The 24,556-nt window shown below is 35.1% G+C and overlaps 1 protein-coding gene across 5 annotated transcripts in view; it reads left to right on the top strand.

Moving 5' to 3' along the window:
• RAB28 (RAB28, member RAS oncogene family) overlaps positions 1-24,556 on the top strand; it is a 66,765-nt gene that overhangs the window by 20,677 nt on the left and 21,532 nt on the right. For 3 of the 5 annotated variants that reach the window (XR_012623029.1, XM_074822141.1, XM_074822140.1), the window contains exons 4-5: positions 1,260-1,389; positions 15,628-15,657. Coding sequence is in view for 4 of the 5 variants with exons in the window: in XM_074822141.1 (XP_074678242.1) it covers positions 1,260-1,389; positions 15,628-15,657 (160 nt within the window). In the remaining variant the exon portion in view is untranslated. The remainder of the gene's footprint in view (positions 1-1,259; positions 1,390-15,627; positions 15,658-24,556) is intronic. The other 2 variants (XM_074822143.1, XM_074822142.1) reach the window with 1 other exon arrangement.

Genomic DNA, 24,556 nt, shown 5'->3' with positions numbered 1-24,556 from the left:
CCTTTGAACTTGTCATGGTACTTATTGAATTGCATCCTATTATTTTTAGATTATTTCTCATCATATAATCTGAACTCTCCTCAAATAATCTTGCAGTCTCTACCAGTTTGTTGTCATCTGTGAAATTAATTTAATAAGTGTGTACTCTCCGTGATCCAAGACACTCCTGATGAAACTATCAAGTAAAGCTGGGCCCAGACAAATGCCTGAAAAAACTTGACTTGAAAAATCTTTTCTATTGACAGTGGGTCATTGAACCAGCTAATTTTGTATGCATTGTATTGTTTTTTTAGAATATTTGTGAAAATTTCATGTGCGTAACAGTGTGCAGTTGCAGGTTTTTTTTTTTTTCCCCAGATGTGAACTCCATGGGAACAAGTGCAACAGAAGCCACTTCTGACTTTATTCCTCATTTACAAGATACTTACTTTTTTAGGGTGTAGTGGAAAGCAGGGATGGAAGACTCCATAATTGAGAAAAGTGTGATTTGTGAGAGCTGATCTCTAGAATTATGGAGGGAAGAAGGTGGACATTGGGCTGTTAATAGTCTGTGCTTTATAATATTGGATATTAGCTCTGAGGATCCCTCAGTAGTGTCTGCTTTGAGTATTTGCTACTTGTAGCCTAGCCCAAAACCTCTGGAATAGATGGGGCTCCCTTCTTTTTGACTTTTGACCACATCTTTAGCTTCTCCTTTGAAAGTTTAAAGCTTGCCAGTACTTCTTGTCTTCTATAACAGTGAAAGAAGGGATCTGGCTTTTCTCCCCAAAGGAAGGCAGAAACATGACATGTGCAGAAATGTACAATTGAACTGCTTTTATTTTTCATTTTTTTCAAAAAGAGAACAGTGAAACTACTAATAATACTAGCTAAAATAAAAGTCCTTCTCCAGTGTGATTTTTATCTTACTATTAGTGTGAAGTGCTTTTTTTGGTTTTTCATAAAGCATATACCATTTGGAATATTTCTAATATACCTGATTGTGCTCTTTACTGAATTGCCATTTTTTATTCTTCCCTTGTAGTTCAGTTAGCATCTGAATTTGGAATACATGTAATGCAGGAGAAATACTGTAACAAAATGTGTTTATTACAGAAACTTATAATTCCTTTAATTATTCCTCAAAAGATACAATGCCATTATTTGTGAATGCTCTATTTTATGATAATAATAATAATAACAATTTAGACTGATGCAAATTTTACCATGTTAAAATATTTTTACAACGTGTAACATTTTAAATATATCTTTTTATTTAGGGTATTCTCTTGGTTTATGATATTACCAATGGCCAGAGTTTTGAAAATTTAGAAGACTGGTATAATGTGGTAAAAAAAGTGAATGAAGAATCAGAAACACAGCCACTTGTGGCCTTGGTTGGAAATAAAAGTAAGTTATTCATACTTAAATATTAATTGATATACTCTGGATGTTACTCTATTGACATAATGGCACAGGATATATATATCTAGAGTAAAATGAAACTAAATACTGTCTTGTGTGTTGTTGCTGCGTACAGATGACATATTTGGGTGTACCTCAGGATTCTGGTTGTGGGCAGTTAGATTGAGGGATTTGCTGCATCATGCTTTGCCTAGCCTGCAGCCTGTCTGCCTGTGCTTTCTTTACTTGGAGAGCAGCACACAGGAGTAGAGAGATCTCGCTCACCCGTGTCTGAATTTGATAGGGCTTCGGGATATAGCTATGGCAAGCATCTAGAATGGAGAACTGGGAAGCATTTCTGCATCTAATAACAGGTATATTTCATGGTTCTCTGTGTCAAGAGACTGCTAAATTAGCTACTAGTATATATTATTTAAAATAAGTACAGTACGCACTAGGCATAATATTTATGGGTTGATTATTAGGCTTTTTTTTGCATGCTGTCAGTTTTTGCACGAGGTTATGCATTTCCTGTTTTGGGATTTTTTAACCTGTTCTCTTTTTGATCACTTAAGTATGATATAATGGTTTTCTTCTGACCACCAAAGTATGCTGCTTTAAATAACCATCACCTAGTTAGTTTCCCAATTAGATGGATTCCAAATTCCCACATTTCCAGCTAAGAAATCTTACAGAAATATCCTTATTAGCATATCTGAGGTCTTGATCCTGGCGCTCTTACCCTTGTTCTGTTGAAGAGGATAAAAGCAACATAAAGAAATTTTAGAAACAAAGTGGTGGAAGCAGATACAGATTTTTTTAAAGAGTGTAAATGTATTTATTTGAACAACAAAAAAGAGATTTGATTTTTTTTGACTTTCCAGGTAATTAGTGCCCATGTCACAATGTCCATATCATGAACAAACCTGAAAAAAAGACCTCATCCAGCAAGTTAGTATTCTTTAAAAGCATTTGAAAACAATGTAGAGACAACATTTTCATTCAAAACCATTAACTGTAGTGTTGCTACTGTGATGCTGTAACATTTTGTATTAATTATGAAAGACTACATATTTTCTGGGAAGAAAATAGAGAAGCTCTTAGAGTTACAATATATAAATATCAATTCTAAAAGTGTAACATAGACAGTGTTGTACTCTAGCAGACCAGAGTCAATAATACGGATTCTGTTGAAATTCAAATGAAAAATATGTTTCACTGATTTATATTTTGACCCCAAATTGGACTTCCTAGCTGGAGTTCTGCAAATCTTGTGAAGTATTTACAGTAAGATACACTGTAACATAGGATAAATGATGTTCTTTTGCTGCAATGACACCATAGAGGTAGAAAATCAGGCACTGGTTTCCATTTGAAGTTTTATTTCTGTTATATACCTTAAGTATGTATATTTTTCTCGTATACATGCCTGCAATGCTTTAAAATCCAAGTATTTCCTTGGGCACATCTGTAAATAGAACATGGTTTCACAGGTGAGTTTCCAGATAAATGCTGACACTGACTAGTGAAAGGGCTTTCATTTTATGAAAGTAGCAGCTGATGGGACAATGTGCTTGCTACCTTGTTTTCCTTCAGAAGCTATGTATGAAGAAAAAAATCAAACTGTTTCTTTCACGTGATCCTAAGGGTATTTGTTGTTGTTGCACATACTGAGTATTCAGGGAATGCTGTTCATAGACATCATTTTTTTGCCTTATTTTTGTTTCAGCATGATAAAAATTAAGCTTTTAGAACTGTATTGCTTTTCTGAATTCTATAATAGGGGAAGAATATCTAGGAGGGCTTCCACCTCATATTTAATGGCCTGTGAGAGGTGGCTGTAGTCAGGCTCTTCTTGTTACATAAATAGAAAACAAGGTAAGTATATAGGAGCATGGTGTTGACTCTTGTATATTATGAAAGGATAAAGCTAACAGTACTAATCTTTGGGTGGAATCACTATGTTCAGAATAGCTCAACTTCTTTACTCACTGATAAGACACTTGATTGCAATGCAAGAGCAATAATAGGTTTAAATCCAAGAAAAGCCATCTGATGAATTGATGAACTTCTTTGACCTCATACATCATACAGGAGAAATGCTTTCAGTCAGTAGATTCTGTCTCAGGATTGTACTTGTTTTTTGAGCTATACATGTCTTTTAGGAAAATATCCAGGTATGCTCACTTAAAGACTAGAAACGTCTATAACTACAGGCAAGTTACTCTAACACTTAATGTTCTTTCTGAGAAATGTTTTAAAAAATTGCCAAGAATGCACTTATTTTCATTCATGGCAACTGGAAAGCCTTGGGCCAGTATTTAGATACCTAGATAAGAATTTGAAAGCCCAGCTGAAACAATCCACTTTGAAACCTTGGCCTAAATTTAATGCTGCTCTTTTAAGTATACTTAGCTTGACTTAGTCTTTCATTTGACCATTTTCACTTACTAATACTGTCTGAAAGAAATGTGTATTTTACCATTTTGGGATAAATACACCTGTGATCTCTGTTGTAGTGCTTCAGAAATAGGAATAAAGCTATAGTTTAAAAAAGAAAAGCTTGGAAGAAAACAGCAGTGTTTTTCTTCACAATGTAATATAGAAAACTGAAATGAAACACATTAATTCTATTAGATAAAAATAATTTCCTTGGGTAACTTTGTCATTGAAAGCAAATTACATCAGGTATAGTAGTATATGGTGCATAATTGTGTACTAATTGTTAAATTATCTATAAACCTGCATGATTTGTTAGTGTTTTTTGTATCAATTTGTAGTCATTCTGTAAAATGTGTTAGGCTTGCAGGAATTTCTTCAGTATTCCACCAAATTTGAAATTGTTCAGTGCTGATTTAAATGAATCAGTGCTAGTTTTGACTATTTTATTGTACTTTGCAATAGATTAGAAGCATGAATGCAGTAAGCTACTGTGTCTGTTTAAAGCATGATAATTAACTTCAGAGTGTGGCAATTTATTAAAATGTCCTCTTGTGATTGTAAGAGAGTAATATTTACTCATGAAACATTGGAAGGGTGATTTCTACATACAAAGCTCCAATCAGTCTCCAGTCTCTCATCCATCAGAAATTTATTTGAAAATAGTACAGTAGTATTCATTGAGATCTCCTAAATTCTGGACCTTCCCACCCCTCTTTTTTTCTTCTTTTTTTTTTGTGTTTTTCCTCTTTTGTTTTTTATTCAGGATTATCTAAGATGAAGGACTGTCATTGTTCACTAATTTATTAAAAATTATTGGAAGAACAAGACCTTCAGAGATGTAGTCCTCCTTTATGAAAATGGTACTTTATTTAAGGTGACTATCTTCCTCCACGTGCTTAGATTTATTTTTCATTCTTCCTTCCCACACTTTTTTTTTTTTTTTTTCCATAAGCTAACCTACATGTTTGGTCAGAGAAAGTAAAAAACTGATTTGAGTCAAGATCTTGCCCAGAGCTGCTTCCCACATTTATGCCTGATTTTCAGTTATTTCTCTGTCTTTCCATAGCTTTTTGTCTGTGTGTTTGGTAAACAACAAAAGGAACTGTAAAATTTAGCGTAGAAATTTTCTTTTTCATATTAATTTTAAGTCATAAGATCTTATTAATCCTAAAATTTACAGTTGGCATTGAATCTTAAATTCACCTTTCCTTGTAACTTATTTTGTGGTATTTTAATCTTATTTAATACAAAGTATATTTGAAGTGTGCTTATTTCTGTGTTGCTAATACCACTTCATTTGTACCAGAAACAGGGGAGTAAACCTTATTAAGACTAACAAATGCTTTTGAGTTTCAATGCGGTAACTTAAAACTTTTATGGATATGTTGCTGTCAAATACTTTGACTTATATTGTGTAATAGAAATGAAACTATAGTTATCAAGCGAATGAATTGTGTTTTGTGCATTTGGGATCTTGGCTTAAATTTGGTATTGACAAAGTTCAGTAATCGCAATGGATCTTCTAGTAGTGTGAATTAGAGAGGTTTTACTGTGTTTTGTATGACTGATGTGTTTCTTTCCTTTCTACCTTGACTACTTTATATATTTTCCTCTGCACTAATCTATAAGCAGTCTCCTCAAGTGTCGTACCAACATTTTCAGCCGATATATTTTAAACAAAAATTAACCCAGGTTGCATAGGAGCTACACTCATTTTGATTTATAGCTACCGAGATGGTCTTAGGGCAGTGGTTATCTGTAGCTTCTATAGGGGGTAGGAATTATCAGGTACCAGTGTATAGTGGATGGATGAATGATTTCTATTCTTAGAGATATTAACCAGATCCACTCCTCAATAAAGACTAATAACTCAGATTTTTAAACAGTCTTCATGACAGATGAGGGCACAGAGGAGAATGCATCAACACTAATTAAGAATGTTGACGGTTAGTTCGTCTCAGCCATGATTAATTGATCTTGGAGTGCTATCTCTGAACAGGAAGTGGTATGCTGTTACAGTGCGAAGTTTAAAGGTTACATTTTAGTGTACCCTTTAGCTTGCATTTACATAAAACGTAAAATGTTTTTACCTATCTTATCTGAGTGCAGAAAGAAACATTTTCCAGCCCAGATACGAATGAATGTTTGGTGTACTATGTACTAATGTGAATCTGGCTGGCAACAGGACATTCGCAGTCTGCTTTTGGACTCTGTTACTGCCTTATATGCTTAGTCTCCTCAGTTGTACTCAGAAAATTTCTTCATTAATACTCATGTTTGGATTCTGGCTTATTAAAATTCAGAACTATACATTCATTCTCTTGTCCCTCCCAACTTCCTCCAGCTGTTTTCTGTTCTTGTTTCCTGTGGGCTTGCACTTGTTAGGTCCTTCACCTGTAATTAAGACAAGCGTTGAGGAGCAAATGCAAAGACCCCTGTTCTTTTGAGTCTTATGCCTAATTAAACTAAAGTTCTTGTATGCCTGACAGCAGGTCCAGTCACCTGAGCCTCACACATGCTCCTGGGATTGGAGGGTAAACTACTTACATGTAGAGACTCTCTTAAAAAGAAAACCTTGTCCTGTGCTACGGTCAATTTACCAACTCATTTGAATAAATGTAGAATGCTACCCTGTTTTAAAATATGTATAGAATGTTTGTCTCAGCAAACTCGTAAGATTAATAGAAAATTGCAGTCTTATGGATTTGTTTATTTCAATGGTCGGGAAACTTTTAAGAATTATTTTTAACAAGAAACTTAAATTAATGAAAGGGAAAATCACAGGTGAAAATGATCTTTCATTCACCATAATAATATATTTCCAATGCAGTATCAGAATGTGGTCTGTATTACTTTAGGGATGGGAGCAATCTAGAAACAGACACATTTTTGAGTGATAAAACTACCTTGCTTATCTGAGAAAGCATCTCTCTTGCAAGATTTTGATCCTAAATCATGCTTGGCTTAATATTAATGGTGCTGTCTACCATCACTGCCAAAGTGATTTATTTAATTATGGCTGTTAAATTGCCATGTGGGCAAGTCTGCTAAACTGTGATACATGCCACAGAGCGATACATGAATGGAGCCTGAGCCTCAAGTGTTGATTTTTAGAAAGTAGCTGAGCTCACAGAAAATTATACAGAACAAAAGAAGGAAGGTTTATTGCTGTTGTGTAGTATTTATTTAGACATATTCCATTGTCTGAGAAGGTAAAACACCTAGCAGGATAGATCACAAGCATCTGGGCATATATACTCCATTCTGGCCCCAGTCTTCATGTAATCTGCTGTGATAAATGTATCTGTTGCATCTGATTGCAAATCAGCCCATGTTTTACTTGGACCCTTTCAGAATCCTTCATAAAATGATTTCTTGGATGAGCAGTCACAGTGGACACAGCAGCTGCTAAATCACCTGGCTAAAGGCAGATTTTTAGACTTCTGGACCCAGTGCTGCAGCCATTACTGGAGCATGTATACAGGATTGGTTTTGATGGTGGCTCTCAAAAGCCAAGTGGCCTGTGCCACAGTACGAACAAAAAAAAAAAGACAAAAGACTAGAAAGTGGAAATATTTTCTGTCATGCTGCTCAAAAGATAATTAATAATAATGATCATAATTTTCTGCCTGGCCTGTCTTAAGATGAGCTTCTGTTGTTGATCATGGTTAGGATTAGTTAGTAGTGAGCTTGCTTTTTGATTTGTGTTCTGCTGCAGTATGGGATTTGGTACAGGGATGAAGCTGAAGAATATATACATCTTGCACTCAGAAGATATATTACTGTTATACCGCATGTCTGAGTTTGAGATTTGTACAGCTAGACAGAGACTAGGGTGTAATTCTATGAAAGTCAATGAATTTGCATTCATCTGAACCAGGACAGATTGAATGGTTTGCTGAAATTAATGTTTTCTCATTCAGATCATACAGTGCTTTAACAAGAAAGTGAGGATAGTCATGAAGTAGTCCAACTGACAGACAGTTGTTATGTTTTTTTATTTTAGTGACTATGAATAACCCTGTTTCTTCTTCCTGCACTTAAAATCTTGAGGTTACACTTCATTTTTTTATTTGCGCACATACGTTTTGCCTGCTAAGACCAACCAAGAACTAAATCCAAGTTCAAGGACCTGGTAGAATAGTTGGAACATAAACGCCAGTGTGACAGAAGTGCCAGTAAATAATATATTCTCATTCACTGATAGTTATGCTCAAATTCAGAAAAATCTTTAAAGATGACATTGAAAAATGGGAATAGAAGTAAACCGTTTAAATACAAAGGTTAGAACAGTATATGTATCCTGTTTTTATAATAATACACAAATGAAATGCTGAGAGATCTCTTACTGTTTCCATGGATTTTGTCTGTAGTTTATTTAGCAATGTAGACATACGTCTAATAAAAAAGATGCTGCATAAACCATAGTCCAGGCTGAATGTGCTTCTGTTTTTGGTTTAGGTAGAAATGTTTTTTCTGGCTGCGTCCTTCATACTTAGGTCTTCTTACAACAAATGGAAAGCCCTTAATTGTACCTAAGGGAATAGTTAATCTACGGTGGACATATGGTGGACAAAAGCTGAGTCTAGTAAATGAAAAAAATTATAAACAGAAAATGTGTGAATGTCTGCACAGTCTGAGAGTCATGGGAGATATTGTACTATTAGATTGTAGCTTATTTTAAGTTAATATATATTCTTTTCTATTAGTATATTCATGGAAATCAGTGCAGCATAAAATATGTAGTTTTTAAACCCAGTCAATTTCATGTCTGTTTTATTGGATTGAAAAAAATACCTGTTTTTAAGGCAGGACTGAATTTATTTGCTTTGCAAGTTGTCCTGCTGCCACCTTTGCCATATGACATAAATGCAATTTGATTTCATTAGTGGAGTGAAGCTCTCTCAAATTTTTAAAAGTTACAACATTTGATTGGGGGCAGTTAATCTGTGTTAACCCTGAGCAGCTCTTGGGCTTTATGGATTCAAGCATTATATGTGGTTGCACTGCTCCAGCAAAAGGTTAAGTATTAATGGAAAATGTTCACAGCTCTTTTACTCAAAGAAAACATGTTACTTGTAAGTTTTCTTTTGATTTTACTTTTACAGTTACATTGAATGTCTTCATTCATTTAGCCATCCATAAAGCAAATATTGTTGCACATGCAGTGGATAATAAGTCTTTTTAGGACTACTTGTGTGGTATGTCACAGATCATTAACTGCAAGTAACCACCTGACTTGAGGGAAGTCTGGAAGCATCATTACAGTGAAATAAGCTTTTATTTCTGTATCACTGCAGCACATTGATTTGTAGGAATGTCTCCACTAGCTACTGTAGAAATATATTCTCATATATTATTATTGAAGGAAGTTGATGAGAGAGGATAACCAAATTTCAAGTCTGAAAAGGGCATTAGTATTAGGATTTTGGACAAGGTGGGAAAAAGACAAGTGCTATTGTAGCATTATTTTCTATTTAAAAGCTAGATATGTCAACAAAATAATCTTTTTGTAATGCTTCACAGTTTCAGAGTCAGACAAATAAATATAGTAACAGTTGTACAGTATTTATGTGTACACTGCAAGTTTAACTGAAACGTATATAGTAATTGAATACGTTTACTACTCTGTACAGGCAGAAAGTGTGCAAGAGAGGTTTTTTCTAATCAGCAGGGAATTTGCAAGCTTTTTTTATTTATTCCAATGAACCATAAAAATTTAAGATTTTTATTGAAAGTAGCCAGTAATTATTTCAGCTCAATTTAGAGGATAAAATGTTAATATGGGGAATAGTCATAATGGATAACCTCCATTAATATGGTTAATAGGAGTTTGTAGTATGAAAAATGAAATTTTGAAACATTGTCCTGAAAATATTTTAGAAAATTTGAAGTTCTTACAGAGATAATAGTTCTTAGAGGTAAGATAATACTCTAGGATTTTCTTGCTCTGTTGCTGTTTTTCAAAATAATTTGCTGTCAGATCCTTTAGGAGCAAAATACAATAGAAAACAGATAAATGAGTGTTCAAATTGGCCTCTTTTAGTGGCATAGTATGAACTATGTGCATGCAAATTTAAGAATGAAGAAGAAAAATTATGGGGAATGCATTGTATGTGTAGTTTAAAATTGTCAGGACTTTATCATGTTTATTGGGGATTTGCAAGAGAAGAAAAAAATTAATGGTACTGTTTCAAGTTTAGCCCAGTTATAGCTCCATAACTTGATATAATGATACATTCTGAGTTTATGATGACCATTTCAGTATAGGAGAATGTATACTCTGTTAAATGTGTGGCTTTTTTGATAGATCTTAAGCATCTCAATACTTTCCTGACATTAGCACCTCTAGTTAAGAATTCTTCATTGTTCTAGTATTTGAGATAATACACCTTGATGAAGTTCTGAATGAGCTGCAATTTCTTTTTGCTATCTGTTTTGGTTTATTTTATAGGTTGGGGGGTTTTTGAGCAAAAAACCAGGTATTTCCAAAGAGGTATTTCATTATTTGTCTGTGTAATATGAGACTGTGGTGTTACCATGGGAGTAATTACTACCCAGTATCGAACTTTGTTTGATCTTAACAGTTTACTGAGATAAGCCAGGTGGTTTAAATGTAGACAGCATTGCTGTTATTATTGTTGTTATTTACACTCTGTGCTTCCAGCCTTCATGATATGGAAGATAACCTCAAAACATGTTTGTTGTTTTCAAAGGAGAGACCTAAGATTCTGTAGTGCCAAAAATCAATGTTAAAAATCGATTAAGATTTGCTGAAACATGTTGATTAAGGAGGTGGATTACAATGATGATGAATGGTAAATTAGAACTCTACTTTGTTTATTTAAAAGAAAGTCTTAAAAGAGGAGGGCTTTATGTACATTGTACATAGTTTCTATTTAAAAAATACTGAGTTCCCTATGAAATTTTCATTATATATTTTAGCTTTTTTAACTCAAATTTTTCACAGAAGTAATGCTTTCAAAGTTTTGTCTCCCTTGTTTAACAATGCAATAGTATATTTTGTAAATATGACAAGGGAATTGTAAATATGTAACTTCTGCTGAACCTTTTGAGAAGGTTTAATTTAATTTCATCCATTCGTCCTTTGATGCTGTGAACACAAGGAGTAACTATCCCATCTCATCCAGATTAGTAGTTTTAACACTTAAAAATTTTTACAACTGTAAAATGAGCCATATCACATTTGTTGCATTCTTTTGTTCAGTATGGGGAATCACTGACCTTAAGGTAAAAATTTTGATAGTTTACATGGGTGTAAATTTAGAGCACGTTTAGTGACTTCAGATGAGCTGCTCCAAGTTTACTCTGGTGTTTTCATGACTAAGCTCTAGATTATAATATTATTTTGGATTACTTTTTTTATATGTATACCATGTGGTTTTTCTTTTGTGGTAAGTATTGTCCAATATGTTTCCTTAATTATGTGTGGTAATAGGGACATATCATACTAGTATAATATTAGTATGTGATGATAGAATTCATTAAAGTTTTGAAAAACATATACAGAAAGAGGATAACATTATCTTTTTCTGACTTTGACTAGAGAACTTGTTCCTAAGCATTCCTACATAATAACATTTGAAAACTGCCATCAGGATCATTGCTCTTTTGTTTTCGATGCTAAACAGCACAAACTCTAAAAAAGCTACAGACTAAATAGTTGAATGGAACACACAGAATAGTAAAATGTCTTAAGAAAGGCTTGCTTTTGAAAAATACTGGGATATAATAATTTCGTGTATTGAGGACAACTTTAAAATGCTGGAATTTGCAATTGTAAGCATTTTTTGTAGTAGATAATTTAAAATTAAGGCTGGAAAAAATAAGATTTGTACAGATAGCACACCTTTGATACTGTGGAAAGAAAGAGAGTCCCTCAGTTGTGAAAAATTTTCTTTATACATTTCAGGAGAAGTTTGGAAAGTAAATTGCTGTAGGCATGCAGAATGAAGAAAGCAGTGTATAGGAATTGTTGTTCAGGCTGTTGAACTGTTTCAAAAATATTCTTATGTTCTGCTGTCCACATAGAAAATGGTGACATTTTGGAGTCTACTTTGCAGTCCCCCTTCAAAACATTATGGAAAAGCTTGAAGTATTTGGGTTTGGAGATGCCACTGCTATGTCTCATGGGAAATGTAGTGCTGATGTTTCTCTTCCCGTTCTCCTACAGGCTATGCTCCTGATGCTGTGGATATAAAGGCTGGTTTTGGTTTTGTTTTATTTTTCCCTTTATGTCTTCCATGATGTATCACATCCTCTTAGGTATGATAGGACTTTATGAGAGTAATGCATCATGGATACTGTCCAGCTGGCAAGTCCAAACTTGGGAGAAAATAACAGTGTAAGACAAACAAAAAACCCCTCTTATTAGGCACCATACTGATCTTTCTGAATCAAACTGTTCTGTTCTCTTAGTTGGAATTTTCTTAGGGAGTTAGTTTTATATGGAAAAAGGAGCCTTTTTGAGCAGAAAAAGCAGTTTTCAATGTAATAAAAAACCCCTGGTAGTTCTGACTGATGATTCTGGACTGGTCCAACTGTAGAGAGTTTCCAGAGTTTTTGATTTTGATCCATTGTTCAAATCTAAGAATACTGTTGTGGTAGTTAATTTTAATAACATTACCCTGTACTTGCCTAGTCTGGTTATGTTGCAATTCTGCAAGGTTAAAAGTGGTTCTGTGTGAAGAGTATTGACAGTTTTTTCAGAGCAATATTCAGTAAACAATGCTGTAGAGAAATTTTCTAGAAAGCACTGTATAAAGCAGTAAATATGGAATATAAGTTCAAACTGTAGAAGGGTTCTGGGTTTTCCTAGAAGTTACTGTATTCTTTACTCAGTTCTTGTCACGCTACAGTAACTGTAACTTTCCACAACACTACTGATGTCTATCAAGAACAATTACTGAAAATGTCTGGACTTAATAATGTTTGAACTTATATGTTTGGTGTTTTTTTTTTTCTTTTTTAATGTGAACGGTCTTTGTTTCTTAAGTTGTCTCAAGCTACACAGTAGAAGTAAAGGAAACAATGTAATGAAAGAATAAAGAACTGTCATTGTAGAGATCTGTGTTGGCAGCTAATACATCACCTAATTAATAATTAACAATTTTACTGGGCTGGCTTTTTTAAGTACATATGTTAAGATGACCTCCTCTTACACCGTAAGTTTTGCAGTTTTGTTTTGGGAATGGTGTATCCAAAAGGTTTTTAGAGAACAGTTACTGGTGTAGTTGCATGTTTAAGTGGTTGATCACTAGGGCAATAATGCTGGTTTCTGAGCACAGCCAGTACTTTTTCCAGCTGCTTTATAGTGATATCTTGAAGCTTAAAATGTAATCTATACGGGTAAGCCACAAAAGCCACTATATATTAAAGCAGACTCTGACAGTAAATCAAAATTGAACAGCTGGCAACACTACTAAAGTCATAAACTTATTTATTAAAAAAACTAAACAGAAGAATTATATTAAAAAGAGAGGAATATGTTCTACAGACCAGTGGATATAGCTTAAAACCTGGAAAGTGCTGCAGATTAAGGGCCCAATTTATGAACATCTGTTCTGGCAGTTTCTGTGAGATTCTCATGTTCTTTACAATAAAAGTGTGAAACATGTTTTTCCCCCCATACTAATCATGCTTTTCTGCAGTTCATAAAACTTGCATTGAGCCTTATGCAACTGGGCCTGTCTGCTTTACACACTTGCTGGAGTAATTACTATTCATGAAAGAGTAAGTACTATAACAACGTCACAGTCCCATGGTATACGCTTATCCTGATTTGTTCCAAGAGGTCTCATTGGCTTCAAAAGCAGTGAAAGAACATTGACATTTCCTTCATATATTTAAGCTTAGAGCGTGGCAATGAACTTATAATGTAAGGAGGTCATTAGAGAGCAAAATGGACAGAAAAATGTCCTGTACATGGATTCTTCAAAATTCAAGCATACTTTCAAATCTTTTGCTTTTTAAGTCACCAAAACAACTGTTAACTCCCTTCATCTCTTCATTTTGAAATAAATTATCATAGAATGATTATTTTAATTGCGATGTTTATGCTGAATAGTACCCAAATTTTTGTCATATTGACAGATATCGGAAGATAAACTTTAGGATATTCTTGATCTGCTTTGAGAGGGAACTGAAAAATTACAAATTTAAAACTGTCTAGGTCCACTGTCAGCAGTACTGTTTTGCCTTTGACATCAGTGTGACCAAGATTTGTTTTGGAGATTTTAGCCACAAGCCCTGTTTTATAATGAGGCTTGATCTGCATGGCACAGGTCATAATATTTTGCTCTTTGACTCTTGCTTCATGTCTAGTAATTCAGATTGAACTAGAATAGATCATTATGAAAGGCCATTAGTTTTTCTCTCAAGCAATGCAGACTCTAACCGCATGCACTGCTGCCATTAGGAGACAAAGTCAGTTTCCTAACAGAGTCAGAGATTAGGGAACCAAGGTGCAAAGGGAACACCGAGCAAACACACAGTAAAACCCCTTTCCTTATCCTGAGCAGATTATATTGCTTTGTTGATGAAAATGGTTATGCTTTCTTTCCATTTGAATTTGTTTAGTTTCACTGTGTTATGCCTTTATATATTAGGTTGCAGAACCACGTGCTTTTGTAGTTGTTTTACCCGAGGAGAACACTTCCAACTAGGAATTCTCAAGACAGTAATATCTCTGTGCTCCTCTTGGGAGCTAGCTTCTCATACATTTAGGGTCATACTAACTGACAGAAGGGAAAAGAAAGAGGATTTCTGGTATTCTTTGGACAAAGACATATCATATGGGAATGAGGAATTTTCTGTTTCCATGCCATCCATTTTTGAGCATTTTATAGTGTGGGTGCATCTCTGTGGTATTATTTGTAATGTGTATCCTTTTCTGAAGTTGCTTGGCCAATTTTTTTTTCAGCTAACTTCTGGAATATTAAGGAACTGTATTTCTGCCAAATGTATATTGGTCATTGATAGCTCCTTTTGTCTTTTCATTGAGCAGTACTTTTATAATTGATTTATGTATATCTGTAGTGCTGAGGGCAATACTATTAGGCAACAAATCAAAAAATGAATTATAACTGCTTTGTAGTTATGGAAGTTGAATTTTCTTTCTGTTCTAATACGAAACATGTTTTGTTTGCACTATGAATCATTATTGTCAGTATTAATCTCAGTTCTTAAAGTATGGTTTTATTTGTAGAAGGTTCATAAACATTAATGCTATATTTGCTTTATCAGTGTGTTTACCTGTGGTGAACTTTTATTATGTTTGATGTGTTAAAGTGCACAAATGTAATTTATATGCACCTGCATAAAACGTTTTACTTGTGACCTGGGTTTCATTTGTCAGACTGTGCCTTGGATTCAGCAAGGAACTAACCTGAAGGAAATCAAGGCTTCATATCATCAAAGACAATATCAAGTTATGTCCCAGAGGAACCCTGGGCAGGGATCCAGGTTGTAGTGTTTTTTATTTGACCTGACTAGAATATTCAGGATTTCTGGTTATGATTAGTTCAGATTTTCGTATTTGTTATGAGTGTTTTATTTCTCATCCTTGAGTCCCTTGTATGTGGGTAGACAAGGGAGTCAAACAAATAACAGCATCACTAAAATTTTCTACCTGCCTCCCTCTATTAGGCTCTGACATCCAGGCTAGATTACATGTCTCTCTTCTTGCACTTGCTATCCTCTTCATTCTCTTTACACCTAGCCTCTTGTGCTTGGTGCAAAGGGAATGCTCTTAATGTTGTTGGTTTTCCTTTCCATTTGTAGGTCTTCTGGGAGTGCTGCTTCATCAGCCCGGTATGGACACCTGGTTTTTGTTAATTTTTTTTAAAAATACTTATGTTTTGAGAAGTGTGAGTTACTTTGCATACTTTTATAGTATATTAGACAACTTATAAAAATTCAAGCAGCTTCTCTAGCTGAGTAAATTTGATGGATGAACTACTAAGTTCTTTTGGTTTAAATAGTAGCTGTGCTAGTGCACTGGAAAAGATTTCTTTTGGAGCTGTTACAATCTACAGGGTATATAATCCATGTGGATTAATGTGGCATTTCCTTCATAATCCTATGAATTTTCTGCCTTAAAAATACTTTTATGTTTTCCCTTAGAGTTTTAGTAGAAAAGACCCTTTAAATATGTGGCAATATCTAGAATTATTATATTGTCATTGTGTGCTTTTCTACTTAAGGTGTACAAGTAGAAATAAAACATGGCATTTTTACTCTCTTTCTGTGGGTTTTTTCTTTGTTTGAATTTAGTATCTAGTGCTATGTATTAAGTAATTAGGCTAAGAGGGCAGAATTTTGTGAGTATTCTGGTGCTTAAAAAAATAGACTGCTGTCTGGTGGGATTTCCAAATGTGGTTAAACCATTGCCTAGTTGCTCAGTAGTTGCTTTGGTACTTCAGGAAGTCCCCCTAGGAATGCCTACTTGCATCTTTCAGTATTTTGGTACCATTGCAAATCTGATTCTAAATTTAATTATTCCAAGAAGACATCTAAATGCAGAGGAAGTTAAATTCTTTTGAGAATGAAACCAGTAAATATATGGCAGTATTAGTGAGCTAGTTCTGAGTTGTGTGTCTGAGTTTTCTAGTTGTGTGTCTGAGTTTTCTAGTTCCTAAATATATTTGTGAATAATATTGGAACCTGTGAAGCCACTTCATTCTGGAATTAATTTTAGGGTTGCTCTGAGGGAAGAGCATAGTAGATAGCCAAATTCTATTATATTTGCAAAATACAATATAATTTAATTTACTTTTGGAAAACATTTCTGAAGAAACATGGAGTTAACTTCACATTAACTAACAAAATCACTTAAGTGTGGTGCGCACTTAGTTTCGTGAAACTTATTTTGTGTGTTTACTCTACCTCACTTCTTGTTCTGGAATTCTTTTCCCTAGCATCAGCACAGCTGCATCATCCATTTCCACGGTCCTTTTAACCTCCACTTTTAATTAAAAAAAAATTAAATCAGATGCTGTTTAAAGCTTCCCGTTTAGTTTTGGGAAAATAAAAGTTCACATCTAGCTTAGGCGTGTGTGAACAGCTGTTAAAAGCCACAAGCAAAACGATACTTATAAAAGTGGTGGGGGGAATTTTAAGAGCAAGCTGCCAGTTTGACTGTACTTTTCAATAGGTCTTCACTTTCAGCCAAATGGTTTTAACAATAATTTTCTTTGAAAAAAACTGTGCTTTATAGAAGCAGCAGCCCAAGCAGTTAGGCCAGTGGTAATAGGAGGCAACTTGCCATTTCTCTTTAACTTTTTATGAAATATTTCTCTGAATCTGGGGAAATTGCTCATTAGAGAGGTTGGAGAGTCTGATGTCCACCCATGCCCACCCACCATGTAGGTACATCTGTCCCCATCTGATTCTAATGAGGGATCTTGTTCATTGAAATTCCCAAGTTCTAAGACTAAGCGTAGAAAGATAATACTTCCCTCGTGCCATATTTTGAAGGCATTATAGTCCTGCTCATGACTTAAGCATTTTGAAGTAATCATAGGATTTCTTTTTTGAGTCTGAGTTACCAGATCAGTTGGACAGAAACATGCAGGGAATTTATCAGATGTTGAATATTTAAAAGAAAGAGGAAAGATTTAGACTGTTCCTTGTTCAGTCCACCTTCTGTACTGTAAGGATCTTTTAGAGAGAAAAAAAAAGAGTTCCTTCAAGAACATTTCGTCTTTACTGATGGTGGGGGGGCTATAAAGAATATAGAATGATCTGTGACCTAATAACCATGTATATGTATCTCTGGAACTCATTTGGGCAGTTTTCTTTGGGCCTGTCCTAGCTGGTCTATTCCATAAGTGAGATGTCATTGCTGCAACACCTTCCCAGATGTATGGTGACAGTCTGTCTGAACAGGTGTGACCTGTCCCACCAGGTTACCCTGTGGTACGGGGACAATAAGTTTGCTTAGCTCAAGCATACTGTGTCAGTGTGCATTAATACTCATTCAGAGCACGCATCTGGATGTGGAATTCTCTTCACACAGTCTGGAAGCCTGGCAGATATACGGCTGTAGCACAGGCCTGGCCTACATGTGGCATATAGATATAGTGTTGTATGTGTGAGTGCGACAGAACAAGCTTTGCATGGTAACTTGTGCTGATCCACCAAGGTGAGATGTCGCCTGAGCCACACTAATTAAGTCTTTGACTTTTTTGTGGGGTGGCAGAATGATAATAATCATAAATGCTTTTGAAGTTTCTTCAAAGCTGCATATTTTTTTTTTTAAATTGAGGTTGTTGAGGTGTTTCTTATCTTTTAATTTTAGCAGATTACAGCCTGTGTTAACTGGTGCTGTCACTAATATGGTCTGTCTTGGTATTTGTTACTCTGTTACACTTCTCACTGTTGTACTGGGGTTTCCACACCTGGGTTATACCTTCGGTATGGCTTTTTCCCACAACAGTGTGGCTGGCAGTGTGCAGCCTAGTGTTTTGGGTTTGAAGGTTCAGTATGGCTTTCATTTGACACATCTGTCTTTGCAATATGCCCATGTTTTCTCCGCATGGGGAGCTAGTGAAGATGAGTTGGGTAGCAATCTAAATTATTTTGAAGTTTAAGTTTGTAATTTTTCTGCTTATATGTGTAAGTATGTTATGACTTCATATTATTAGCAAGCAAAAACCAAAAAGCTTGTTACTCACTTCCAGTTTCTTGGATATCTCGTTTTTGTGTTGTTTGATTAGAATTCCCTAAAAATTTCCCACTATCATTTCCTTCTGTCACAGTGAGTATCTCTGGTGCCAAACTGTAAAGCTCTTGTAGGGCTGTGTATGTTGGGATTAGAATTCTGGATATAAATCACAGAATTATCCTCAAGAATTGGGAAAAGTTTAGGTGATCCCAGTCTACACAGTGTATATAGGAGGGCAATAATGACCAGAGGAATGAAGAAGCTTTTATATGAGGAGGGATGAAACAGGTTGAGTTCTTTAGCAGTAGGGAAAAGACAAACAGGTATATAAAACTATGAGAAGAGACTAGAGAACAATCATATAGCATCTTTTCAATACAAATGCGAGGAAATCTCATGTCTTTTTATTAAACAGCAAGCTTGAAATAAACAGATGAAATTACTTTTTCACATTGTGAATAATTAAATTGTGGAAGTCCTATTCATTGACTCTTGTAGAAGCCAAAAGTGCACATAGGTTCGGAGAGGAACCTCAGAGATTTGTGGAGGGCTGGACCACCAGTGGCTATGAAATGTTTCAGCTGTATTTCTAGCAACCTGGAGTTGCAGTGTCAGTTTGAGGAACACAGACTGCCTGAAAGTGAGGTGTGTATCAAGGAAAGATCATTGCAGTTGTACTGTTTCTTATTTTCCTGCCTCAATACCTGCTGTTGACTGCTCCTTGAGGCAGGTTACTGGCATAGATTATACCAGACCTTCAAATATCAGATTTTAAAAAATAAAATTCCTGACCTTGAGCTGTTACAACTCCTGCTCCCCGACTCCACCCTTCAAAAAAATCCCCAGAACAGCAAACAAAACACCCCCCGCCTTGCCATTTTGCCCTAAGTGCCTTAGGTGGTGTAGCTGTATCTATGTCTATTATTATGTAGCTGGTTGGTTGGACAGTGCGGGTGAGAGAATGCTACCTGGATTCTGCTGGTCGCTCCATGGTCTCGTTTATTTTTCAATACAACAGTCTTTGGATAAAGTAATTAAGAAGTCTGTGGAATAGAGAGAGGCACTGAGTATCTGAGTAATCCCTAGTGATTAATTTTAGACCCTCAAGGTCTTTAGTACGTGCTCTTAACAAATTCAGCTGTGTTAGTCACACAGACTCTTCTGGAAACCCCACTTCTTGCCTAGTCTGTGTTAAAGAAGTTGATTTTGCCGAAAAGTTCTAAAAATCTAACATGTTTAACATATTTTTAGAGATATGTTTTAAATGGAAGTATGATGGTGACACAATTTTTCAACGAGTGCTTAATGATGACCTAAATGAATGTATAACCATTAACTAAAGTCTCTTTACTATCCTAATTCTGAAAACTTCACCCATGGAAATTATGCTTGCGGACACTCCATGCCCTCTTAATGTGTATTAGAAGAGGCGGGATGTACTAAGTCACAAAGAAACGAGGTCATCATCAGGGCTGTGATAAAATTTTAGTAGATAATATCTTGGGGTTATTTATGAGAGATTTGTTAATTTCTTGACTCATATTCTCTCTTTCCTTTTCAAAGCTAGCAAAGGAAGTGCTGCTTATCCTTGAGGACTCCTAACTATAAAAAGTAGAGTGGGTTTGTTTAACTGTTTTGAGGTCATGACTGACCAAATGATCTGGGAAAATAGACTTTTAGCATCTAAATTCTCTAAGATGTAGTTGATTTCTCTAACTTCAATAAAAATTGAACAAAGCAGAAACTCTTAAAATCGTCTGGTTTTAGGAAGTTTTAGAAAAAAAGTGTTAAAAAGTTTACAAAAAGAAGTCCCAGCTGAACCTTAACTTGCTTGCTTAATATCTTCAAATTAAAGTGAATCCTAAAAAAAATTGTTAAGAGTGCATACATGTGTCCAAATTCAGTTGTTCTCAGTGTTGTATTTCCCATAACACTCAGCTGAGTCTGAGAAGGTTGTTTCGCAATTGACTTAACCCGGTTTAGTTTTTGTCATATGTAGTCATGGTAGCACTGCATAGAGAGTTCGTTCAGTTCACTGATCCAGCCTAAACTGCACAGAATAATGGGAGAAGTTCTTGTTTGAATGAACTCGTGGATTCCTTTTATTCTGCAGTGGTACTATTATGTGAGAAGGTTTGGAAGTGCTTGGCCAGCAGCACAGGGGAAGCCAGGACCATCCATTTGATTTGCAGTTATGGTAGCTTAAGCTGCTGAAGAAACTACCACTTTTCTCTAATTTCAGGCCAGTGACTTCCACTGAACCACCTACTTTCTTGGTAAAAGTTTTTTTGGTGTGGGTTGGTTTTTTTTCTTTTCTTCTTTTTCATGTGTGTGTGTGGCAAGAAGAGGGAATTGGATTGCTCTGCACAGCTAGATGGCCAGGTTAGTTCTGAGAAGAGTATGGACCCTGCTTTGTTAGATCTGTTACAATCAAATTCTGTACAGAATACTTTTCTTATTCCATTGGGTCCTTTATGCATTATATAACTTTTTAAGTCTTGGACAAAGTTGTTAATGGTTTTTGTTCAGTCTCTTGTAGCTAGCCTGGTGAGTTGGTTCCTCTTGCTCATCTGAGACTGGTTAATACTGTAAAGTTGCAATATTAGTATATTCTGTCTTAATATGTCCACTATTTGATGTTTTTAATTTGTTTGCAAAAATAGTAGATATAAATATAGTAAAAGAGCTTTTGTAGCTTTTCCTCAGTATTTGAATCAATTATAGCCTTCTATTAAGGTAACGAAGTTTTGGACTGAATTGTTCACATCATGATAGAAATTTATGTCAGGAAGATACAAGCTATTTGTTCATTCTGCTTGGAGTCAGGAAGAGTTCTTCAATACAATGATGAACCAATGATTGATGTATTGATTAAAATGCAGGGATTTTTTTGGCCTGGGTGTCTAGTTAGTGATAATGAAATATGTGAGTTAGCAAATGTGAAAGAGGTTTATACAGTCCCACTTCTGACTGTTTTGAAATCACGATATTGTTGAAATATAAATAGTTTGAATTCAGTTCTTTGTAGTCTTTGAAATGCTGTGGCTCAGTTTAAGAAATAGCTGATAAATTTACTGTCAGTGATCTGAATATGTTTGGTTTCCTTTTCTCCTTTTGTAGTTAATTGAAGAATGTTATATTTCTTTACTAAGCAGTCTTTTTTTTTCTTATAAAAATTAATATAAAGTTGAGTTGTGCTATTAATTTTTTAACTGCCAGTTGAAAACAGTTTGACTTGGTAATAATTAGTTACAAAAGCTTCCAAATGGAAGGAAAACTGGGCTGCTGTCAAACAGGATTTGATGCACATGGAACAGTTAAGCAGTAATAAATTGCCTAGTAACTGAGTAATTTCACTCAGATATGTGCCAATCTTGCCTCTACATTGGAAAAAGTTTGGAAGAAGAACTGATGTCTGAAATTGCTTAATGCTGGAGGTTTATTGTAATAACAATAATACTGACTTGGCCTGATCTTTGAACATTTAAGGCTTGTTTTTATATTCCAGTGAATGATTTCATGTTCATTTATAAGTTTTGTTGTGGGAGAGCTCCCAGAGGAGAGTAGGAGAAGCACTAAGTGTCTCCAACTCTTTATTACATCTGCTGGAAGCAACAATGGAATCAGGCGTGGAAGGGCCCTGGAGCTGACCTGGGTTGGCTCTGTTAGGAGCAAGTAATTCAGAGTATTGGATAAAAGCATAACACTTGAGAGGACAGCCACTTTTTTAACGTGGCTGATTGGCGTGAAGTCAGCAGAGGTATACCTGTGGAAATGTTCTGTATAGATGGATGCAGCAGCAGCCATCAAGAAGGCTGGAGTGGGTCCTGTGAGGAATTGTTATTTATTAGGTAAATGCTTTTTATAGGAAGAAGTTTTGTATTAATAGTTCATTTCCATGTCTTCATGAAATACATTACTCAGAGATATGTTCCTATGCATTATTTTGAGAACAGTCTTAGGAACTGCTATGTAGGGGTAAAGCTTTTTGCTTGATGTTATAGTATGTCCGGATTTACTATTTTTGGAAGAAATTGTACAACTGTACCTAGCTTACAAGACACTGTAGAATGTTTGAATTATAGGCAGAACTGCAAATGTGTCTAACATTTTGTGGGGGTTTAGTGGAGGTAAGGTAGATGGGGTTTGTTTTGTGTTCTGTCTATAATTACAGGCTGCATCTAATCTCTCAATAAGGAGATACCTGCCTTTAATAACATGAAAAATTTAGTTTTCCTTATGCAATAGTGAGTCTGACTTTGTTAACTTGCCTGCCCTTTTGAATGCTGACAAGGAATTCAGCTCTTCCGAGCTCACGGAGGCTGCAGTTCCACGATCGGTTGGTTTTGTGGTGCAGCCAGTTTACAGCTTGAAGTTAGCACCGCTGTCCCATGGGAAGTTGGATCTGTGACTTGATCTGCGTTAAATAGAACACTGCAAAAAGAAGTGGCTATTTTTAACATGGATCAGCTCATTGAGCCTCATGTGCTCATAAGAGTTGCATGGCCTCCTAAGTAGGTGAGGAGAGAATAGTGTGCTGTGGCATGAGTGTGGGAATGAACAACCAGGAGTGGGACAAGTTGGTGAGATTTTCCGAGCTTTCATGTTGGCATTGATAGGTCTTGAAACTGTGGCCAGAAACTCTTGCTGTTGACTGCAAAAGGAGGCAGATGTGAGTGACTGAAGGTAGGATCTAAGAAATGTGGTAGGAGTTTTCATTAATATCCCAAGACCTTGAGTTTATGAAATTATAGTGAGCTTTGTATTTTATGGCTGTCAATCCACTATATCTGTGTGAATTTTGGAATGATAGATCATTTAGTATTGTTCTTAGTATTTAACTGAAGATGACTGTACCTTGTCCTGGGATTGATAAATTCAGCGATGATGTAGTAGATATGTCAAAATTAGAGAAAATATATGAGAGAGATGAAGAAAAGCTGATCCATCCATGGTTTGCAGCTATATTGGACTAGCACCATCTTCTGAATGTTTAGTACATTACAGCTTTATGTCTTCACTAAGGTATTAAAGAACATGTAAAAAAATATTCAACTTTGAATTTCAGTAATCACAGTACTGTAATATAATTTTTACACTCAGTTTATGAAATTGTTAAAACAAAGCAAAGGATATCTATAGCTGAATTAGTGACAAATTAAGATTTTTAATTTTTTTACACTTTTTTGACCTCTATCCTAAAAAGTAGATTTAATATTACAAGGAGGGAAATTATTTTGTGAAAAAAAATGTAGAAGTCCAGCAATTCATCACTAGTAGCTCAACTAAATCAATTTAAGCAGCTTTTTAAAAGTTTCAGTAAACCTGATGAAAATCGTTTCATGTCGAATCAAAGAAGGGTCTGTTATTATTTTTCTGTCAGCAGGTCTTGTTTCAGAGCGCTTGGGCAGTCTTTAAAGTTCAGTATAGGCAAGTTTGGAAACTACTGTCAAAAATGGTAATGTGGAATATGAAGAGAAACATGTTTTTTGAAGTTAGGTTCATAGAAATTAATTCATCCAGAGGAGTTCATAGGAACACTTTAAAGTTTGTATTGCAGTCATCATAGTGTTAAAAATATTCTTATAAGATTATGAATCAAGTAATTCTGTGTTGCTGATATGTTGCTCTGTAAAGGATAGTGTTATATTGATGATGGAAAATGTAGATTTTCCTTGTTAGTGTCGCTAAAACATTGGCAATTAGAAAATGACATATCACTTGAAACTTGTTTTTTTCCGTGTGTATGTTTAATCGCTGTTTGTGAAGGATGTTGGATCCAAAAAGTGAAATATTGTATTTCTTACTTGTAGAAACTTTTAAAAATGTGAGAAGAAATGCTGCAGCTAGAGTTTCAGAGATACAAAATAATCATTACATATTTTTATGCTCTATTATATCTGAGTTATGGTAACAGAATGGTTATTAACAGAACTGCCATTTCTCCAACATGGTCACCATAATGCTATTACTGTGTCATTTATAATTTCATTAGACATTTCATTGTCTAATGCCAGTGTGTTAGAGGGTGCCTTTGGGGACTGG

This window comes from Strix aluco, chromosome 4 (genome assembly GCF_031877795.1).
Source record: "Strix aluco isolate bStrAlu1 chromosome 4, bStrAlu1.hap1, whole genome shotgun sequence".
Classification (NCBI taxonomy): domain Eukaryota; kingdom Metazoa; phylum Chordata; class Aves; order Strigiformes; family Strigidae; genus Strix; species Strix aluco.
This window is presented reverse-complemented; position numbering and strand designations above follow the sequence as displayed.